Source organism: Bactrocera tryoni, chromosome 5, assembly GCF_016617805.1.
Source record: "Bactrocera tryoni isolate S06 chromosome 5, CSIRO_BtryS06_freeze2, whole genome shotgun sequence".
In the NCBI taxonomy this organism is placed as follows: Eukaryota; Metazoa; Arthropoda; class Insecta; order Diptera; family Tephritidae; genus Bactrocera; species Bactrocera tryoni.
Window position 1 is genome coordinate 10200380 of NC_052503.1, and position 19575 is coordinate 10219954.

Genomic DNA, 19575 nt, shown 5'->3' on the forward strand with positions numbered 1-19575 from the left:
TATGAACGATTTTGAAAAAAAAACTTCTTTACTTTGCTATTTGGCGCCAATTCGAGATACCAAGGCTACACCAGGTCCTTCTCCACCTGATCTCTCCAACAGAGTGGAGGTATTCCTCTTCTGACTGAATCAAAAACCTTCAAAGCTGTGGTGTTCTCTTCCATCCGGACAGCATGATTTAGCCAATGCTGCCACTGTTCTTGATTCGCTGAACTCTGTCTATGTCGCCGTATATCTGGTACAGCTCGACTGCGGTATCCGCCGTTACCAATGTGCAAAAGACCATACATCTTCCGTAAAACCTTTCTAACGAACACTCCTAAGGCCGACTCATCAGATGACTTCATCAAAAAAAAAATGTAAGTGCATTTAAGATCGTAAGTGATTCGTTTCAGTAACTTATAATGACTATACAATATTGGTATTCTCTTTTGGATGAATATTAACTTTTTAGTTATATCCGTTCGGATTTGTTTGAGAGAAGCCTTATTACATAAGTAGTCGAACAAGAAATAAAATTATAATATTAAGTAAAACCATAGAAAATTACTCTCAAACAATGGACTTTATTTGAATTCTATATGATTTTTAATGTTCTTTTACAATTTATTAATATAATAAATAAGGTAATTAATTTCTTTTTCTTTCTTTTATATGAAATATATTTTCTAAGTGTTTATAATAGAAGCTTTAGCATATTGCCAAAATATTTTTTGACTTAGTTAATATATTTATAATTATTACCTTCATATTTTGTTACGTCTTCTGTATTATTCATTTGAGTTACCATTAGACCTTTACATATGGCCAATATTCTGACTTTTATATCTTTCAGTTTAAAAGAAATTTATAAACAATTTGATGATTGAAATAGTTGAAGGATCTTTTTATTTATTTTTCAATTTCAATTTAATAAATTTTCTATATGTTGTTATAAGAGACGCTAATAAGGCTACTTATGACTACTTTATTCATTGCCGAAATTGTTCGCTCAATTGTATGTACATATGGATTCTTGTATTAGTTTAATAGTTTTCGAAATAAATTATGCAACATGTATAAATTAATCATAACAAAACAGCTCCACAGGCCACATTTACCGAAATTAATGTGATCTAATTTTATACTATACAATAATTATAATACATATTTTTACAAACCTACAAACACATTTGCGTGTATTCACAATTTTTGGCTAATTGTTTTGGGGAAATATACATATGCACGTGATTGAACTGAGTGCTCGATTTGCATTTAACCAACTTTGATGAATTTCAAATATCTGCCTTGATAGTAATAAAGAATGTATGTATATATGTACCTATATAACATAATTGCATAATTATTATTGTTAGGTACCAGCGTTTCCTTGTGTAGTATATTTAACCATGAGGAGAGCCAAATACAAGATTAAGTTTTATTTAACCCTTCACCGACTTGATTCGCAAATCGGAAAACATTATTGTTTCAGTTATCGGCTCAATAATATACCAAGTATCATTAGCATCACGTTAAGTTGTATGCTTCCTGCATTACCGCACAATTCTATTGTACTTTCCTAATTAAATAAACAACGAAAAGAAATTAGTTAGTAAATTTTTTATTAATTTATTATATAAAATTTAGTACTTACATTTATATGCTTATTTATGCAACTGACGGGACGGACCCTTGAAAACTCACGATCGTTCTTATAGCAGGCGAATGTTTGATTCTTATCGAGCGGGTATGGAATGGGGGCTGGATTAACCGTCAGCTGTATGGACGTATCTCGTGGGCATCGCTGATCGATTACCAACAATATCATATTACTATTAGGTATCGGCAGCACAACAAATGGTCGTTCACACGCATGAGCTGTTATATTGTAAACTACATTATCCTTTTCATTGTACATAAGATATAAGTGGCGTTGCATGTCGCACGATTTGAGTCGTGTGCGATGCAATGTCACCAAACGGAGCCAGTCGTTGCTCTTCGCATTGCTTGGGTAGTCATTCATGTCTTCATCTATGTATGGGTCGATAAACTCGGCAATGGCCATATTGGTAAGTTGCACAATATACCACAACACCGTATGTAAAAGCCATTTGAGCGCACGAAGTACATGAAAGAGGGGCTAAAGAAATTAAATATTATCATATACATGAGATATGCAAATTTGATTTGGTTTCAGTTATATTCAGTATTAGCTGCTTATATCACTTACGGATAGTAAGTTATTTGATCCGTTCATATCACCGCTGGATTCGAAACAAACAGCTTGATAATCATACACAGTGACACGTTTGAAGACTTTCTCGTCCACTAAACGCGCCATAATACCACCGTTAATTTCCCCAAAGAACTTGCCCGTCTCTTGACGGTATGGAGAGATTATAATAAAACCATTGTTGTCAATAACGTAGCATTCCCGATCCTCAACAGCACACCCCTATAAAAAAAATATAATATTTACAACGAATATACATGTACAAGCATTTCTTTTCAATTCTTCATTGTGGCAATAGGATTATTTTGGATTCAAACGTGGGATTATGAATAATTTTTAGAGGAACCAAACTATTGGAATTTTTATTTAATTTACTTACATTGCCTGTAATATTTCGGAAGAGCTTCTCCAGTGCAGAATGATGAAACTGAAATCCTACAACGGCGGCAGGTGCGAATTTGGCACCTTCGGTGTGGAAGACTGCGTTGCTTGCCGTCACTGTAATTTCCTCTCCAAGATCTAACCAAAAATTGTTCCCAAGTAAAAAACAAATTGGAAATTGAAAATATGGATAAATTGATTACCTCCTGCATCGAATGGCACCGAATACACAAAACTGTCCTTGTGCACAAAATGCTGATCTACTGCGCGTTTGTACCACATCTCGTCAATGGCATTTTTATTTTGTTCGCTAAATGTCTCACTAAATTCAATAAAAATAACAATAAATTTTAATTTGATTGAGGTCCTGATATAATGTGTTATATTTTATGAAGCTTCTCTAGTATAAACTGTCACAAATAAGAAAGAGGTAAGTTCGGGTGCAACCGAACATTTTATACTCTTGCAACTTGCAGGAATAAAAGCCAGGGAAACAGCTTAAGGTGTAAAATGTTAACCAGAGGATCGGAATCCAAACAATTTTAAATGTAAATGTACTATATGTAACTCATACATTCACCGACATATTCGGCATGAGGTTTGTTGGAAAAACGAAAATCATTGTATGTAGTATGTGAGAGCTGGGATAGTATCGACCCGAGTTTATCTGTTAACTGTTATCATCCCACATCCTAAAAAAATTGTCTCTTAGTTTTATTAAGGTACCTCACATACAATCACCAATCATATGAAGTAAAGCCAGCCGGATGTTCGAAAATCCTGATTTAGTTATATGAGGGCTAAGTCAAGTTTTCGTTCAATTTTATTCATTTTAGACACAAACATACACTGTTATGAGTACAACACGCTCTGTAGTTTCCATTAAGATAACTCAAATATTTGCCGACATATTCAGGATAAAGTCACCTGGAAGTTCAAAAATCTTTATATTAGGTAAATAGGGGTTCAAAGAAGTATTGACCCGTTTTTGATACACATAGTTACTACTGTCAGGAAAGGATTCTGAATGTCAATTGTATATCCCATACATACTTGAACCGTTTTGGGTAATTTTTCGTCATAAGGACCAAAAAAATTATGAATGCAAACTTTTATCCCGTTATTTCAATTACTTCTTTGTGTACTGAAAAGTGAAGGAATCAAATGGAATTTTAAATTGTACTATATGGGAAGTATGTTTATGGTCCAATGGTATGGTTGTGGTCCAATTTCGCCATTTTCGCACTGTGACATAGGGATATGTGAAGAATGCCTCGTACTAATTTAGTCGTCGTCTCCAGAGATATGAGAATCAATTAAAAAGTTGGCGGTGGCACGCTCATCGTCGAATTTTCACACCGGCTCCCATAAGACCTTCTCATACCATCTCGGAGGTTTAATGTTTCTGGCGTATTTATTTATTGATTTATTGCACTTTTAGTAGTTTTTAACGGTACCGCTATATGGGGAGTAAGCGGGGTTATCTTTCGATTTCATTTATTTTCAAACTATCTTATTGCAGTTTTAATGATTTAGGAGATATGTACGTACATTAAACTTAGTAGAGAGAGGGACCGCGCCCACTTTTTCAAACAATTTTGCTCACAGGTGCCCCTTGCTACTGTGATCCTCAGTGCCGAATTAGAATTTATAGTATATCTTAATTTAGTGCTATGTTATGGCGAAAGAGTAATCATACACGATTACTACCACTTTTCATTATAAACGTTCAAAGGACATTCGCCTCTAAAAATTTTTGTCGAATGAAGAAGTTAATATCGCCACAAAGGCCTACTTCGAAAAATTCCAAAATTTTAATATACATATTAAAAACTAATTAGCCGTTTTTTCAAACTTTTCGGTTTTCTTAGGTAGACTAAATAGCTATTGAAACACCCTATAGGACCTTACCCAGTACCAGCTTCTTCGGCCATATTGGAATGGAACTCTTGCCATCGTGTTAAACCGCTGTGTGTTGCCAGAAATGCCACTGTTATGCCGAATCGTTGTTTGAATTCATTTCTGTCGAATAGAAACCCATTAGATAATTTCCCAAAATCAAAGGTACTTTACAATATAGAAATATATGTATGTATATTATTATTACAAAAATAAATAATTATACATATATGTAGGTATGAATGTAATTCTATTGTATTCAATATGTTACCTTGGCAACAAACCCATTAAAACGGCTATTGGGCTTGAAGCGCTTGCGCTAATCCAGACATATTTTAATAGTTAGATATGTATGTATATATTATATAAATATAATGAGGTGGAAGAAATGTGAACTCGTGTATAATTAAAAAATAAAAATCACATAGAAAACGGAGGGAAGATATTTTTTGCAGAGAAAAAGAAACACAGTAATTTAAACGGACTATGTATTTATGTTTATAACGGTGCATGTAACATACTCGAAGTAGGTAAATGTCTGTATGTGTTATTAATTACAAAGATTTGTATATATCAATGTCATTTTGTTGATTATGTATGTCAAAATCGTTGTAATATGTAAATGATATCTCAAGAAGGATTCAACCTATAAAAATAATATAAATATGCTGTATATAATACTATAAACATATCGCTCATTTGCTGCAAGACCGGCATAAGTCAAAAAATCGATTTGCCAGAAAACGCGTTAAAAGTTTTCAACTGACTCCAACCTTACACGGAAAACAGGAATCATATTCTCTTCTCAAGCGGAGCATATAAGAGGTATTCATATGAATTTTCACTCAACATGAAGTATGATATAACGAACAGTTCTGCATCATTAACTCAAAAATCACTTTTTTTGATTTATGCCGGTCTTGCAGGAAAAGAGCGATATGTAGATTTTATATAATTCATAAGCTCATAGAGGTTTATGTTTCATTTTTACGAAAAATAAGTTAAATTTAGCGTTAAAAGAAGGGGATCTTCTGACTTGTAAATTTCTTTAACAAATGAATAAATTTTACAAACATTCTATTTATGTACTCGCCGCATAATTATTTTATTTATTTATTATTTTTTTTTTTTCTTTGAATTTTCGTTATTTAAAAAATCTCTGAAATATTCAATTTTCTGGGGCTTGATTAAGGAGAGGGCACAATCGACCTAAGGTCGCGGTGCATTCCTCGTTTATCATTTGATCAATCAAAATCTATAGTTATGGTCATTAAGGGGGGGAACCTGCTTTAGAAGCTTCAAACCCGATTTTTGCTTAAATCTCTTTATGAATTATCTTAGAATATTTCCCCAAAATTATAGATTGGAATTCGAAATATTGCCGAAGCTAGAAGGAAAATTAGTGACCAAGCGTCTAGCAGATATATGAGCTCTTGGGCAGAAAGCGACCACTTTAACGTTTTCTCGGTTTTTCATTTTTACGATTGTTCTTAATTGGCGGGCAGGATAAAAAAACTAAACGTCGTATGGAATTGGGGCAAAGTTTATTATCTTTGGCAATAAATTATCTTCTATTTAAACTAAAAAAACTAAGAAAAGTCAAGTTTGAACATATTTTTAAAATTTTTTTGGTCAAAAACCTCTTTTTTCAATTTTTAAAAAATTGTAGACTTTTTCAATGTTTTTGGAATTTTCTCAGTTTAACTAGAAGATACGTTATTAACAAATATGAATCTCTTAGAATTTTTTGTTTCCGATAGAAATTGCGACCTGCATCCTGCCCGCCGTCCGACGAATGCACATGCGAGATGCATCGGGCAATTGCTTTCCAAAGACAGAATATCAAAGATTTCGTATCCAAAACCGTAGAAATTTCGATGTAATAAATTATTTCTTTTCCTACAAAAAAAAAAAATCTCAAAAAATCCATTTCGAGTCTAAGTCTAGAATTAATTTGTTGGTTCAACAATCACGATTATCTGCGTCTCCTCAAAATTGAATATTAAATTACTTTTTTTAATTTTTCTCATATTCTCAAGTTGACTGTATAATAACTAGAATTAATAATGAATCTGGCATTATTAGCTTAGCTTAGCCGTTCGTTGCTTTAAGACCTTATAGCATATAAGTAGCAATCATTTTGAATCATTTCAATTTCAGAGCAAATGAGCCTCTTACCCTTTGTCATCTTTGGAATTGAAGCTTGTGTTTTTCGAAAACCATTCGGTAACCCGTGCATCAAAAACAAGTGATTGCATGAGTTGACGATCACCTGGAATGAATACATAAATTGAATATAGCTTTTAAGATGATTTCTCATTTGATAAAGATTTTTATTGAATTAAGTACGCACATATCTGGGTGTGACAGATTAAGTTTATTAACAAAACTACACATACTTTTACTTTATGAACAGTTGAAAAAGGACAAAAGTTTTTATATAGTGAAATTTGACTTTGTAACTTCCAGTATAGTGAGTACTTCTTCAAGATTAAATACGTATGCAAATACCATATATAGTATGCGATCATAATTGGGACTTTTTTTTGCAAATATTAAATTGTCATTGGTGCAGGTGAAAAATAAAAGGATTTAGGTGTGGTAAGTTTTTTATTTAAAATAAATATGAAATTTATGAATGCGACTTCGGTAGTGAATTTACTATGTGTAGCATGCAAAATACTCGTATATTAGCAACTCCTCAGCTAACAATATTAGGCTTTCGAGATTTTTCGATTTCAGTAACTTAACAATAATAGTAACTTAAGATATTCAGTAGAATGAATAAAGAAATACTTAAATTTTTAAAATTTCTTAGGGTTGAATAGGGTTGCAGATTTCTGGGAACTACGTATCCATTTTTTCCGGAAGTATGTACATACATACATGTGTACCGTTCATATCGTGATAATACACCATTAGAGTTGTATCCATAAATTTTATAGTTAGAACTTATTATTGGGTAGTCGAAAAAGTCTTTTCGTATTTTGTCAGTAGATGTTGTTGCTGTTGTATTCCTCCAGTGGTACCAATCACAGGATAAATTTTTTTTTTGAATATAAAGAAATACTGCTCATAATAAAAACTATCTCCATGAGTTTTATTCGGGCTCTATCCCAGAGGAAGAACCATTCGCAAGTGACAGAAAAGAGGCTGTTACGGAATAAAAACTGGACCAATTTGCATAAATTCGGCTTTGAAAAAAAAACTCGCCGAAAACAAATATAGCAATAATCGCTGGCATTGCTGCTTTTTTGAAAGCGAAAGGCAAATTGTACTGCCAAAATGGTATCGAAAATTTAATATTTGAACTGGGCAGCGAATATATAACATCTTCAAATACAACTCTATGTCGGAATCAAAACTTTCTCATAACTCCTTAGTCAACCGTTTCAAATAAAATCTTGGTAAATCAATGCAATATGTATAAAAATATAATAAGAAGAGATCTCTCTGATTTTATGATTTTGCTTAACAAAATAATGTTTAAAATCTTTATTGCTGCTATTTGGTACTTATTTGCACTTACAAAAACATGCATTTTTTCAGGACGTTTACGATATCACAGCGGATATGTTCTTAGGCTATGATAAAGCTGAATTGGTCACAATTAAAGAATTGTCTTAGAACAGTTGTTCCGATTAACTACCGCTTTTTGTTTAAATTAAAAAATTAATAAATAATACATACATTCATGTCTGTGCATAGTTATTATAAAAATATGTTAAAATGTTCGTGGGATGTTGGAATTAAAACTATTAAATGAAATATTTGCTACGAGTATGTGCTCTGGTGTGAATGCTCGGGGCGAATTGAAAAATTTACTAACAAGAATGAATATGCGAATATTTAGTGGGTGCTTTTTAGTGAACTTTGCGATATAACTAAAAAAACGTTACTTTACATATTTAATTGTTTTTATTTTTTACGAGCAATTACAAACAGAATCGAAACGAAATTTTACTCACAATAGTAACTTTCTTTATCATTTATGGATGGTATGCGCCCGGAGGATGTGTTAGCTGTGGATTTGCATTTACATATGTAAATTATGATCATTGCGATAAAAAGTTGTATACGAAAAACTTAACATGAAGAACAAACATACACACATATGTAAGTAAATGTATGCCTACTTGTCTATATGCGTGATTTTACCTAATGTTACGTAAGGGGTTTTACCTAATGTTTCATGAAAAGATATATGTAAATATAATTGTAGGGAATATTTGTGAATTGAAACGATCCCCAATGGAACATTTTATTGGGTAGTCGAAAAAGTCTTTTCGTATTTCTGATCAAATCAAATATTAGTATGTGCGGAACAAAATAATCTAGCAAGCCCTCATATTCGAAAACTGCTAAATATGAATCGCCTTAATTAGTATTTGTTATTTATTGTAAAGTAGAAGGATGATTCAGTATTCTATCGATTGTACATAGACATGGGAGGAAGGACACTATTTTCACAACTGGCTAAGAGCTCGTTAAGATATTGCTGTGTATCAAATTACACCCAAGAGTAAACGGTATCGAAAGTGTCTATTTTTCTCTTCATCAAATTCAAGCGTTATGCTTTAGAAAGTTAACGCACTTTAAATATGTTGAGACACATCGTTAAATAAAAGATGACTATTAATTAAGCCTTTACGTCGTTGAATTATTTTCTTTAATTGCATCAATTAAACTGCACAATTATAATGTCGTTAATTCAACAGGACATTCCAGATACATTGTTGAAATTTTTAAAGTTTTTGAATATTTTTGAAAGTTGAATATTTAACGTTTTAGTGAAAAATAGCGATTACTGGGCATGATAACGGCACACTTAGGCGGAATGTGTGTAAATAGCCTACTCTTACATCTGGAAATTAAAGATCCAATAATAAAATTAAATAAATTTTCACTATAATAAAACTGGGCATGAAGAGCGAGCTCATTTAGTATTATGTATTGAATTTCAATTTCAATTTCTTTTTAATATTTACTTACAAAATAAAAGGGCTGCGTGTTCCGGCGGCACCGCACTTCTACTTAGTGGCCACCTCCAACCAGGCTGTGACATTTTATTCAAAAACCAAACCAGCTCTTCTTCTGGTGTTGTAAAAGTTTTGTTGTTGTGCTTGCAATACAACCTAAAATTAAATCAAAGAAAAATTTGTGTACTTAGCGGGGATCTTGTTAACTTTTTAAATGCTTTTACTAACGTAATGGTTTTTTTTATCTGACTTACCATGTTGGATGAATTTTCCAACGTTTGCCACCAAAGTAGTTTAATAAGTTTTCACCTTTAATATTCATGCGGTGTATTTCATTTTCTGCTCTTATGGAGAGGCGATGTACGCCGTATTGCTCAGGATACGTAATTACAAGAGTAAACGGTGTATTAGGTATCGCTCTCCAATAATATTGACGTTTAATGCGAGCAACCCGTTTCTAAGGTGGAATTAAACATATACATATGTAAGCAGATGGGTAAAGGATGGATTCTTATATGCTTGCTCACCATTTCGTCAAAGTGATTTTTTACCAACATCCACTTACTACCAGTTGATTGATTTATAATCGAATCACGAATCTGTGATATTTTAAAAAGTTAATAATTACGTATATAAAGTTTATTCAAAACTCTGTAAGTCTCTATTCAGAGGTTAAATCTTTTGTTGCTCATTATTAGCAAAGGATTAGCTCTTGATATTAGCATTTCTGTTCACATTTTCTCAAAGTCTTATACCTCTTATAATCTTATATTACTTGAATGTAGTACACAAAAAATAGTTTTCATTATAAATTTTTGTACGTTGCCGCAACAAAAGTTTCTTTGTCTGAATGAGCTTATATTGTGATTTAAATACCGTTAGTAGTACGGGATTGAAATCTCTCGGTGCTCGATCATCGTCCAATAGCTCAACTTCAATCATATCTACGCTGTTATATGCCGGTTTTAAAATATTGCCTTGAAACTAAAATTGTAAAATACGAAATCATGACGACTTGCTTATTCCCTATTTATAGCACTTGTTAATCATTTTGAACTTACAATTGGACGAAAATCAGGATGGAATAGAATGTAGCCATTATTTGTCACAATAAATGCATAGCCATTGACACCGAGCTGTAATCGAATGGACGCGTATTAATCTTCCAATTTCAAAAGTAATTTTTATATATTTTCTTATAATGTTTATACATCAGTTCAAAATATCAAATATTGTACAATATTGAATAGAAATAAATTATTTGAAAGAATAAGAACAACTTTGTATCTTTACAAACTTACCAAAAACGGGGAGAGCATTCTCTTTATGTCTCTTATAGGTACATCCGTGCCTGCGACACCCAAAAGATTGGCGATTTTCGTCTAAGGATACATTTGCAATAAAGTGAGTCAAATAGAATAAATGTAAAGAACGTATGTTCAGCCTACTCCAACTATTGGTATGAATAACAACAGGGAAATCAATCTACATTAGATAAATAGGAATTTTTGCACATAAGAGTTGCGCAATTTCGAATGTATAAATCCACAGAAATTACCGTAATTATTATGTTTAAATTATGTAATTTATTTCAGCTATTAAATCCAATTTAGCGGATAACACACATTGACTTTTTACTCAATCTTTTATACTTGTCACAATAAACAAATTACTACCAATTAATAAATTACGATCAATGAGATAAGTATTTCGTCTTTCTCTACGTAATAATTTGACTTTAATATATTGTATATTTATAAATGTTTAATTAATTTGTGTGGTAATATTTGAAGCAATCAGTAAAATTACCGCCGCAAAATCTAAAACTATCAAAAAACTCAAGCATAGAAAACTAAACTAATGTTACTTATTACATAACCTAGATTTCAAGCTACTTAATATGGTTTAACATGAATAGAAGCCATCACAGTAGGCCGGAATAATAAATATATGAAGTCAAAATTTTTTTGTAGCATCTAAGTAAACCTTTTTCATATTAAAACTTCGTAAAAAATTTCGTTTCATAAATATATTAGTTTGTCAAATATCGCCCTTCCGCTTTATCTTTTGAATTTCGCGGCTATCTATAAAGAGCTACAGAGCTCGTATCTGGCAATACTATACATCTTTGAAAGATCTTGACATAGACGTGTAAACATGGAGTTCACTAACGCCGAAATACGCACTATTTTAAAGTTTTCCTTCGTTAAAGGCAAATCCGCTAGAGAAACGTTCCATGAGATTAATGGTGTTTTGGGGGATGGTACTCTATCACTTCGAACTGCGGAGGAATGGTTTCGATGACTCAGAGCGTCATGGATAAGCCAGCCGGCGGAAGACCTGTGACGACGAACACCGATCAAATCATGGAAATCATCGAGTTAGACCGGCATGTGGCATCTCGTGACATCGCCCAGATGATGAGAGTTAGTTACCAAACCATTTTAAACCATCTGCAGAAGGTTGGATACACAAAAAAGCTTAATGTTTGGGTGCCGCATGATTTGACACAAAAAAACCTTCTGGACCGAATCAACGCCTGCGATATGCTGCTGAAACGGAACGAACCCGATCTATTTTTTAAGCGGATGGTGAATGGCGACGACAAATGGTTCACATACGACAATAACAAGTGGAAACGGTCGTGGTCGAAGGCCGGTGAATCGTCCCAAACAGTGGCCTAGCCGAGGTTGACGTCCAGGAAGGTTTTGCTGTGTGTTGGGTGTGATTGGAAGGGAATAATCCACTATGAGCTGCTCCCATACGGCCAGACTCTTAAGTTTACTATCTACTGCGAACAACTGGACCGCTTGAAGCAGGCGATCGACCAGAAGCGTCCAGAAAAGAGTGTAGTGTTTCACCAGGACAACGCCAGATCCCACACTTCGTTAATGACTCGTCAGAAACTACGGGAACTCGGATGGGGGTTTTATCGCATCCACTATATAGCCCGGACATAACGCCAAGTGATTACCATCTGTTCCTGTTCATGGCGAACGCCCATGTTGGTGTAAAATTGAACTCAAAAGAGTCTTGTGAAAAGTGGCTGTCCGAGTTCTTCGCAAATAAGGAGGAGGGCTTCTACGATCACTGTATCACTTTTTATAAAGCATTGAATAAAGAGCAAAAAAGGGAGATATTTGAGAACCTATTATTTTAAATTGAGTACACAACTCATCAAATTATAAGTTTACCCATTTAATGGTTTTCATTTGACCACTTGCTTAGTAAATAACTACATATAACAAGGGTATGCATTAACATATTGCACCATATGCTTTCGCAGGCACTAGTGGTAGCCTAAACTTCTCTTGTCGCCAAAGTAATTACAACAATTAATTAAAAAATTGCAGAAGTGTTGCGTTAGTAATTGTAAATTAGTACGAGTCCAGCGATGAGATAAAGTCGTTTGAATGGTAAATTAGGTATAGGCCTAAATCACTATCTAGTGATTTCCTACTTCTGTGTTCATTTTTGTTATTTCTATTTATGTTCGTACAACGCTATTGTTTACATAAATAAAAAAGAATGAAAGCAAGGCAAGAAACGTGTAATAATTAAAATGTTCTATCGTATTAATATTGAGAAATATTGTTGTGTCCCAATTTCCTCTTGCTCTTACGATGTTTACCTTTTTTAGACTTGTGTCTTGCTTATGGCTTATAGAATTGTAATATATAGTTGACAAGACAGTATGTATGTATCTAATTGGTTCATTCTACAAAAAAATTTGGTAAAATTTACCAAAATTTTAACACTAGCTAAGTATGTATGTATATACGTATATATGTTATATGTTAATATTGAATTCAGTTAATGTTTATTAAACATAAAACGAAACAATAATTGGTTTACGCTAACTTGGAACTTAGCAACGGTTTTTTACTACGCGAAACTAATCACAATTTGTTGATTTTTTATCACTCTAGGTACCTCACGAGTTTGCAATTCCCACAGCGCCTCATTTATTAAAACCTCTTCGGTGATATTCTGTTTGTGTAATATTCGATTGGTTGTTGATTAGTATATACAGTAGGTAAATAGTATTATGTGCTTACATATGAGCATATGCATATGCAATATAGTATGTATAAGTAAATGTTTTAATGTAATAATAAATATTTGACTTTTGACTTTTCGAAATTAAATTTTCATTTTACCACTTTTGGCGTACATATATGTATTTATTAATTAGAATCGAATCTCGGAAGATTAACCAATCTTAATTACTGTGTATTATGAAGATACTTACAGCATTCATACGCCGATCATAAACTGGCATGGAAACGGTGGTCATAAATTGATACACATCCGATTCGAGTGGCTGATTCCAGGCCTTCGATGTTCATATATAAATTAAAAATAAAAATAGTTGTCAATTAATAATGAACAAGTAGAAGAACAAGTGTTCAAAGAGTAATAAATGTGTACCGCTTTGTTGCGAAGATAGATGCGTTTGTGTACTTCATTTGGCTCCAGCATGCGGTAACCTTCCCGACGAAACTCTAAAACATCTTCGCGTTGATCGTCGCATTGCTTCACCTCCCACATCCAATCTGATATTTTCGGATCCTTAAATCATCGTAACATTTATGTGGTCAGCACATTTTAAGTCTATTATTTTTATGAATTTTAACCCAGACTTACAATAACATCGGCATATACTTGTGTCCACACAACAGGATGATCATGTTTACCTAGTACCAGAGGTCGGGCCATCACTGGTATGTAATTAAGAACCATCTCGCGGACCTCGGCCATATCACTTAGATGCACGTAATAACCTTGATTTTCACAAGCCATCCACTTAATGTCCTTGACATCTGCCACTTCCTTGCCAATTAGATAAGTGAAAACGCGTACCGGCTTAAATGGTAGGTCGCGCCAATTATATTGCTCGAAAACTTCTTCATAGGCAAAAGGTGCGCCATCACTGACAATCATAATCGCTTGATTGCATTGTGCGCCGCGTTGTTCCGTACGAAATAGTTCTAAAACTTCAAAAGCTTTCGTCAATGCAGCGGTGAAATTGGCAATGTTGCCAATTGTTATAGAGTCAACACCTTCCATGAGCTCCCGAATATTGCCAAGATTCGCCTGATGATCAGTGAAGGAATGACAATTTAGTGTGGGTGGAGTGTAGATATGACAGTTGAGGTGTATAAATAAAAAAAAAAAAATATTTGTAGGAAATCAGAAGCGGATAATTTAATGCAAAACTTAAAAAAAAAATCGTATTATTCAGCTTTGTCGTGGTTTTCTTGAAGACATATTTTATAAGATTTTCAATCTGACATATGTATACCATCTAAACACATTTGCTTGCATATTGAAATTGAAAACAAATTAAAGCATCTACCTGCTTTAATACATTAAGTAGTCCTAACTGGACTGGACTGGACAACTAAAATCGAATTTCAGTCAGATCTACTAACAGAAAGACAAATGATAAGATAGTAAATAATTTAAATTGTGCAATAAAAAGTGCATAATACATAATTATCGCGTTGCGGGTGTGAAAAATCCTTTACCAATTAATAGAATTTTGTTAATTTATTTCCTATATTATGTTTATTGTTAAAGTCAACCGAATAGACGGAAATCGGTATTTTATATGTATCCATTTTGTTTTTGGTTTGTACAGATTCACTCCATTGAAACAGAAAATTCTAAGTAATTCTAGCAATTTAGTATATTCTGATACTTTTTGACTTCAAATATTCTATAATAAGACCTACAGATATAACATTTAATAAGTTATGAAAAAATATATGTGCGATTTGTAAAAATACATAACAATTAATAAGAATAAAAATCAATACTTGAACTAGTGTCTCCTCAAAACATTTGACGGCTGGCTCTACTGTTTTCCCAAAGGTGAAGATGTTCACAAAGTCATTGGTACCCAACGTATCAAGTATTGTATTCACAACCTTCTTTGCGATATCTAGCCTCTGTCCCTTCATAGAGCCCGAGCTGTCCAATAGAATGATGACATCCTTGGGGCTTGTCGCTGCCTCCATATACCATGAACGCAGTCGGCAATCATACAAATCGACTGGTTTAGCTTTCCACTTGGCTGCCGGGAATTGGCGCATGAAACCAGTCGAGCTGCCATAAAATTGCCACGACAATGTTGGATCGTTTTTGTAATTATCACGAAATATTTGATCTAAATTCTCCGACCATTGAATGGACTTGATGACTTCCTTGGCTAATTCAATTTCCAGATTTGCATTTTTTGTGACAAGTGTATGTATATGTAATTGTTGATGAATGTGATGCAAAAACGTGTGTTGCAATTTATTATTTTTATGGGAAGAGAAGTTTAGATTTTGTTAAATTTTATTTTCGTGTTTCATAATTAAAAAAAAAAACTAGAAAATAACAGATGATGAAATTGTTGTAAATGATATTAGCGTCGTGTCCTGGTTTTGCTGTCTTCTACATTGTTTTTGTCTTTAAGCATTACAGTGATCTATTAGACAATTACTACAATTATTTATATGTAAGAAGGAATACATTTCAAGTTCAATGAGCGAATTTGTAGTTAGCTATAAATCGGTAGCATGATTCTGATTACACCTTTAGCAGTTACTTATTACCAATTATGAATTAACTCTCCTGAAATCGCAAATCTCAATACATCAGTGATACATATATTGACGATTCTATTTTCTTAATAGTTCACTACTGCTATTACTTATGTAAAAAGGCACAAATGCAGGTGAATCATAAGTACATATGTATATGCAAATCTGTAATATTTCTTTGTGTCAGTATGGTTAACGGTTACAGTAAACGTTCAAGAGTTAAGTCGTTTCTTAATGCATTTGTGTGTAGACTACAGACTCGCTTTCAACTTTGGTCAGAATCATTTACGCAGTCACTTTGGCGCATTTGAAAGCTTTTAAAGCTTTCACATAAACATATAGAGGCGTTAAGGTACAGAATGTGCACGAAATGTGTCTGCGCAAGATATCCTGACGAAATTGTTTTCGTTTTTAATCGCAAATATACTTTTAGCAATACACTACAATAAGTTTTGTATTCGAAAAAGCTTGAGTGATTCGGAAAAGTGTTCGTGGCTCATGAGTAAATGCACATAAAATGTAGAAATAAAATAAAAACAAAGTATGGTAAGGGAAATCAAACCTCGATCGAAAACGTTTAAGGGCACATGCACTGAACTGACGCTCAGATTAACTGGCGTATTGAAAAATTCAGCTTTCGGTGTTAAAACAATCTCTTTGGGTGGTACAAAAATGTGTGGTTCGCCCATATCATCCAGCTCACGAGGCGCAGGTGTTGGTATTGGATCGTCAGGTTCTCTCATATCTTTAGCATTATAATAGGAAAAATACAGATCCTCTTTTTCGTTCTGATGCGACAACGCAGTGTTTTCCGCTGTATCCATTATTCGCTTGAAATAATGACATTCTATTAGATTTGACAGACTCATATTCATTCATACATATGTACATATGTATATGCATGTGTATATTGAGTTAATTACAATATACATATGTATGTACATTTATAGTTATTAAAATTCTTTCTTACCCGCACTGCACTTATTTTTAAATCCATCATCATTTTTATATCGTGTGCCATATTTTCCACGATTTTGGCTCCTGATCGCGATACTACTTGTGCTTCTTTAAAACTCTTTTCATGAAAATGCATAATTCATATATTACAATATGTAAAGACAATAATATTTTATATATAGTATAATATTAAATAGCTCTACAAATGAACATATTGTTTGCATGTTCGCATAACTTATTGCTATGATTGAAAAGATTTAACAACTCATAAGGTTTAATGATTCCTTTTGACTAATTTTCAATCAACACATATTTTCTTGAAAAGACCTAAAGCTTGTTATTTGTTCAATATGTTATTCCAGATACGATATTTTTCAAATAAAATTACTTGGCACGTTTTCTTGTCCGTAATTAAAGTGCTGTGTATAAACTATGTATAAAATTTATAATCAACAATTTTTGCTTTCATTTCCGAACCATTGAACTTGTCTGAAAACTCGGTTTGTAATGTTTTAATTTAAAATTGCAAATGCGGTTCAAACCACAAACCGAAGACTTTCTCAAAAAATTTACTGATTTACATTCAAATTTATAAAAAAAATATTATATTTGATTTAAAGGGAGGAACATCTAAAATGGAACTTTATTGTAAATGGAAGAAATAAGAAAATGTTCTGAAATCTTACTATGATAAGCAACCCACAGAGCACACAATCTTTTTAAATTACAAATATCATCGTCAGTGAACAATCAACCTACTTTCTTGTAGCAAACTTTATTTGTAAAATCAATAATTTAATGGTCATAATCTTAGATGTAACATCTGTTTACCTCTTGAACTTCTTTTCTTCTCGTGATAAAGTCACCCAAATGGAACAATTCCATGCCTAATTTGTCAGCCCAGGAATTTGCACTGTGTTGAAATTAAAATTATATTATTAAAGACGAGTTCAAAACAAAAATTGAACGGAAAAAATGCACTCACAGGTTGTAATTGATTTTTTCTCCTGGAGCAAAGTTAGCACCGTTAGGATATAACACAAAAAAACATATTAATATATAATTAATTCTCGTTTTGCACGCCATTTTTCGTTTTAAATTAATTAGTTAATTTGTGATTTGAGCTATATTTAAAAAAACCACCAAGTAAACGATTTTTTTCATAGGAATCCGTCACTCTGTTATTGAATATTATAATAATAGTTGGTTATTACCGAAGGGAAGTTTTGAATCATTTTTAATATTTAGATAATTGTTTTAACTACAGTAATAATTATTATATTAACGCCCTTTTTCTATTAATGCGATATATTTAAATAATTTTATAGCACATTTTTTCTAAAGAAATTTGTGTCTACACCGTTTTCCCCAAAATTTACGAATATTTGCGAGATTAGTGAGTTCATCGATTTAAAGCCATGTGTTACAAAAGGAAAAATAGAGTTCGGCAGAAGCTCATCCGGTGTAACCTTTCTAACGGAGCAATGCGCATGCTCCAGCTAAAATCTGCGCATGCGGTTAATTATTGTTTACAATTGCTTATCATATGGTTTATGCCGGCCAAGCGCAACAAGTGCTTGATACAGATGGTTACATACATGTACGTATTCACGTAAATGTTTGCGTATGTGGGTCATAGGCGGCAATTTTTTTGTTGTGAATTTGGAGAATTATCAATTATAAATATAAACAATATAGTGGGCATGCGCCCAATATGTATCTACATACACACTTACGTGTTCTTATAAGTATATATCTATGTGTGTACATATTTACATTGCAATTTTGTAAAAATAATGAATGAAAGTTTCGAGGGTCTACATATAGACGTACGTAGCCATCACGAGTGGTAAAGAACGGTTGTGGGAATAAAAATGTATGCAAAGACTCATTGCACGCGGTACATTTATTAGATATGTGGGTGTCTATTCTGGATAGGTAGGAGTTTAATCTGTTACAATATCCAGAACGACGATGCGCAAGATGTAGGTGCTTCTTATTATACTATTACTTAATTTCTCTAGGACCTTAGAATTTCGTCCATTTATCACAAAGACTCACTGGTGCTAGAGTGTCAATGCATTCCCTGCAAGTATACGGGGATCCCAGGACTTTGTGTCTGCGTCTACAGATTGGGACGCAATCTAGAACTCTGGAGTTTCTGTCTCCTTTGAATTTATATGGACTATAACAATAAAACGTGGCGATTAATACATACATAATTACAAATTTATAATAGGGGTATTCTCGTGCTCTTGCAAAACCCTTGCACGGTGCAAGAACTGCATATATTTCCTCTTGGTGCACTGCCACAACAACAAACACACGCAGAAAATTATTTGCAATGGCTGTAAAATATGTCAGACCAATGTATGTTTGCGTGCAATGTCACGCAAAAATATAATTGCAACCCTGTTTTAGCTGCCATTATACATAAAGACATATTACGTCGTTAAATTGTTGAGGAAGATAAGTATTAAATAGATTTTATAATTTCTATTTAAATTTTAAAGATTTGTTAGGTTTTTTGTTAAAAATGTATGCAGAAGGTGTG

General features: G+C 33.0%; 1 protein-coding gene across 7 annotated transcripts; it reads right to left on the reverse strand.

The window, feature by feature from the left end:
- Window positions 1-865: 865 nt before the first annotated feature.
- Window positions 866-18398, reverse strand: LOC120776626 (voltage-dependent calcium channel subunit alpha-2/delta-3). Of its 7 annotated transcripts, XM_040107428.1 has the most exons (24): window positions 18007-18398; window positions 17853-17934; window positions 17035-17139; window positions 16627-16894; window positions 15294-15685; window positions 14119-14568; window positions 13903-14043; window positions 13724-13807; window positions 13405-13461; window positions 10773-10853; window positions 10533-10607; window positions 10348-10455; window positions 9999-10070; window positions 9726-9928; window positions 9485-9627; window positions 8461-8514; window positions 6671-6764; window positions 4764-4811; window positions 4505-4615; window positions 2797-2915; window positions 2592-2731; window positions 2210-2434; window positions 1634-2119; window positions 866-1558 (listed from the first exon to the last, which is right to left on the reverse strand). In XM_040107428.1, the coding sequence occupies exons 1-24, from the start codon at window positions 18105-18107 to the stop codon at window positions 1472-1474; spliced, it is 3726 nt and encodes a 1241-aa protein (XP_039963362.1). In that variant the 5' UTR covers window positions 18108-18398; the 3' UTR covers window positions 866-1471. The 7 variants fall into 7 exon arrangements, with proteins under 7 accessions (XP_039963362.1, XP_039963365.1, XP_039963364.1 ...); XM_040107431.1 differs by lacking the exon at window positions 13405-13461 and having other exon boundaries at window positions 18007-18397; XM_040107430.1 differs by lacking the exon at window positions 8461-8514 and having other exon boundaries at window positions 18007-18397.
- Window positions 18399-19575: the final 1177 nt, after the last annotated feature.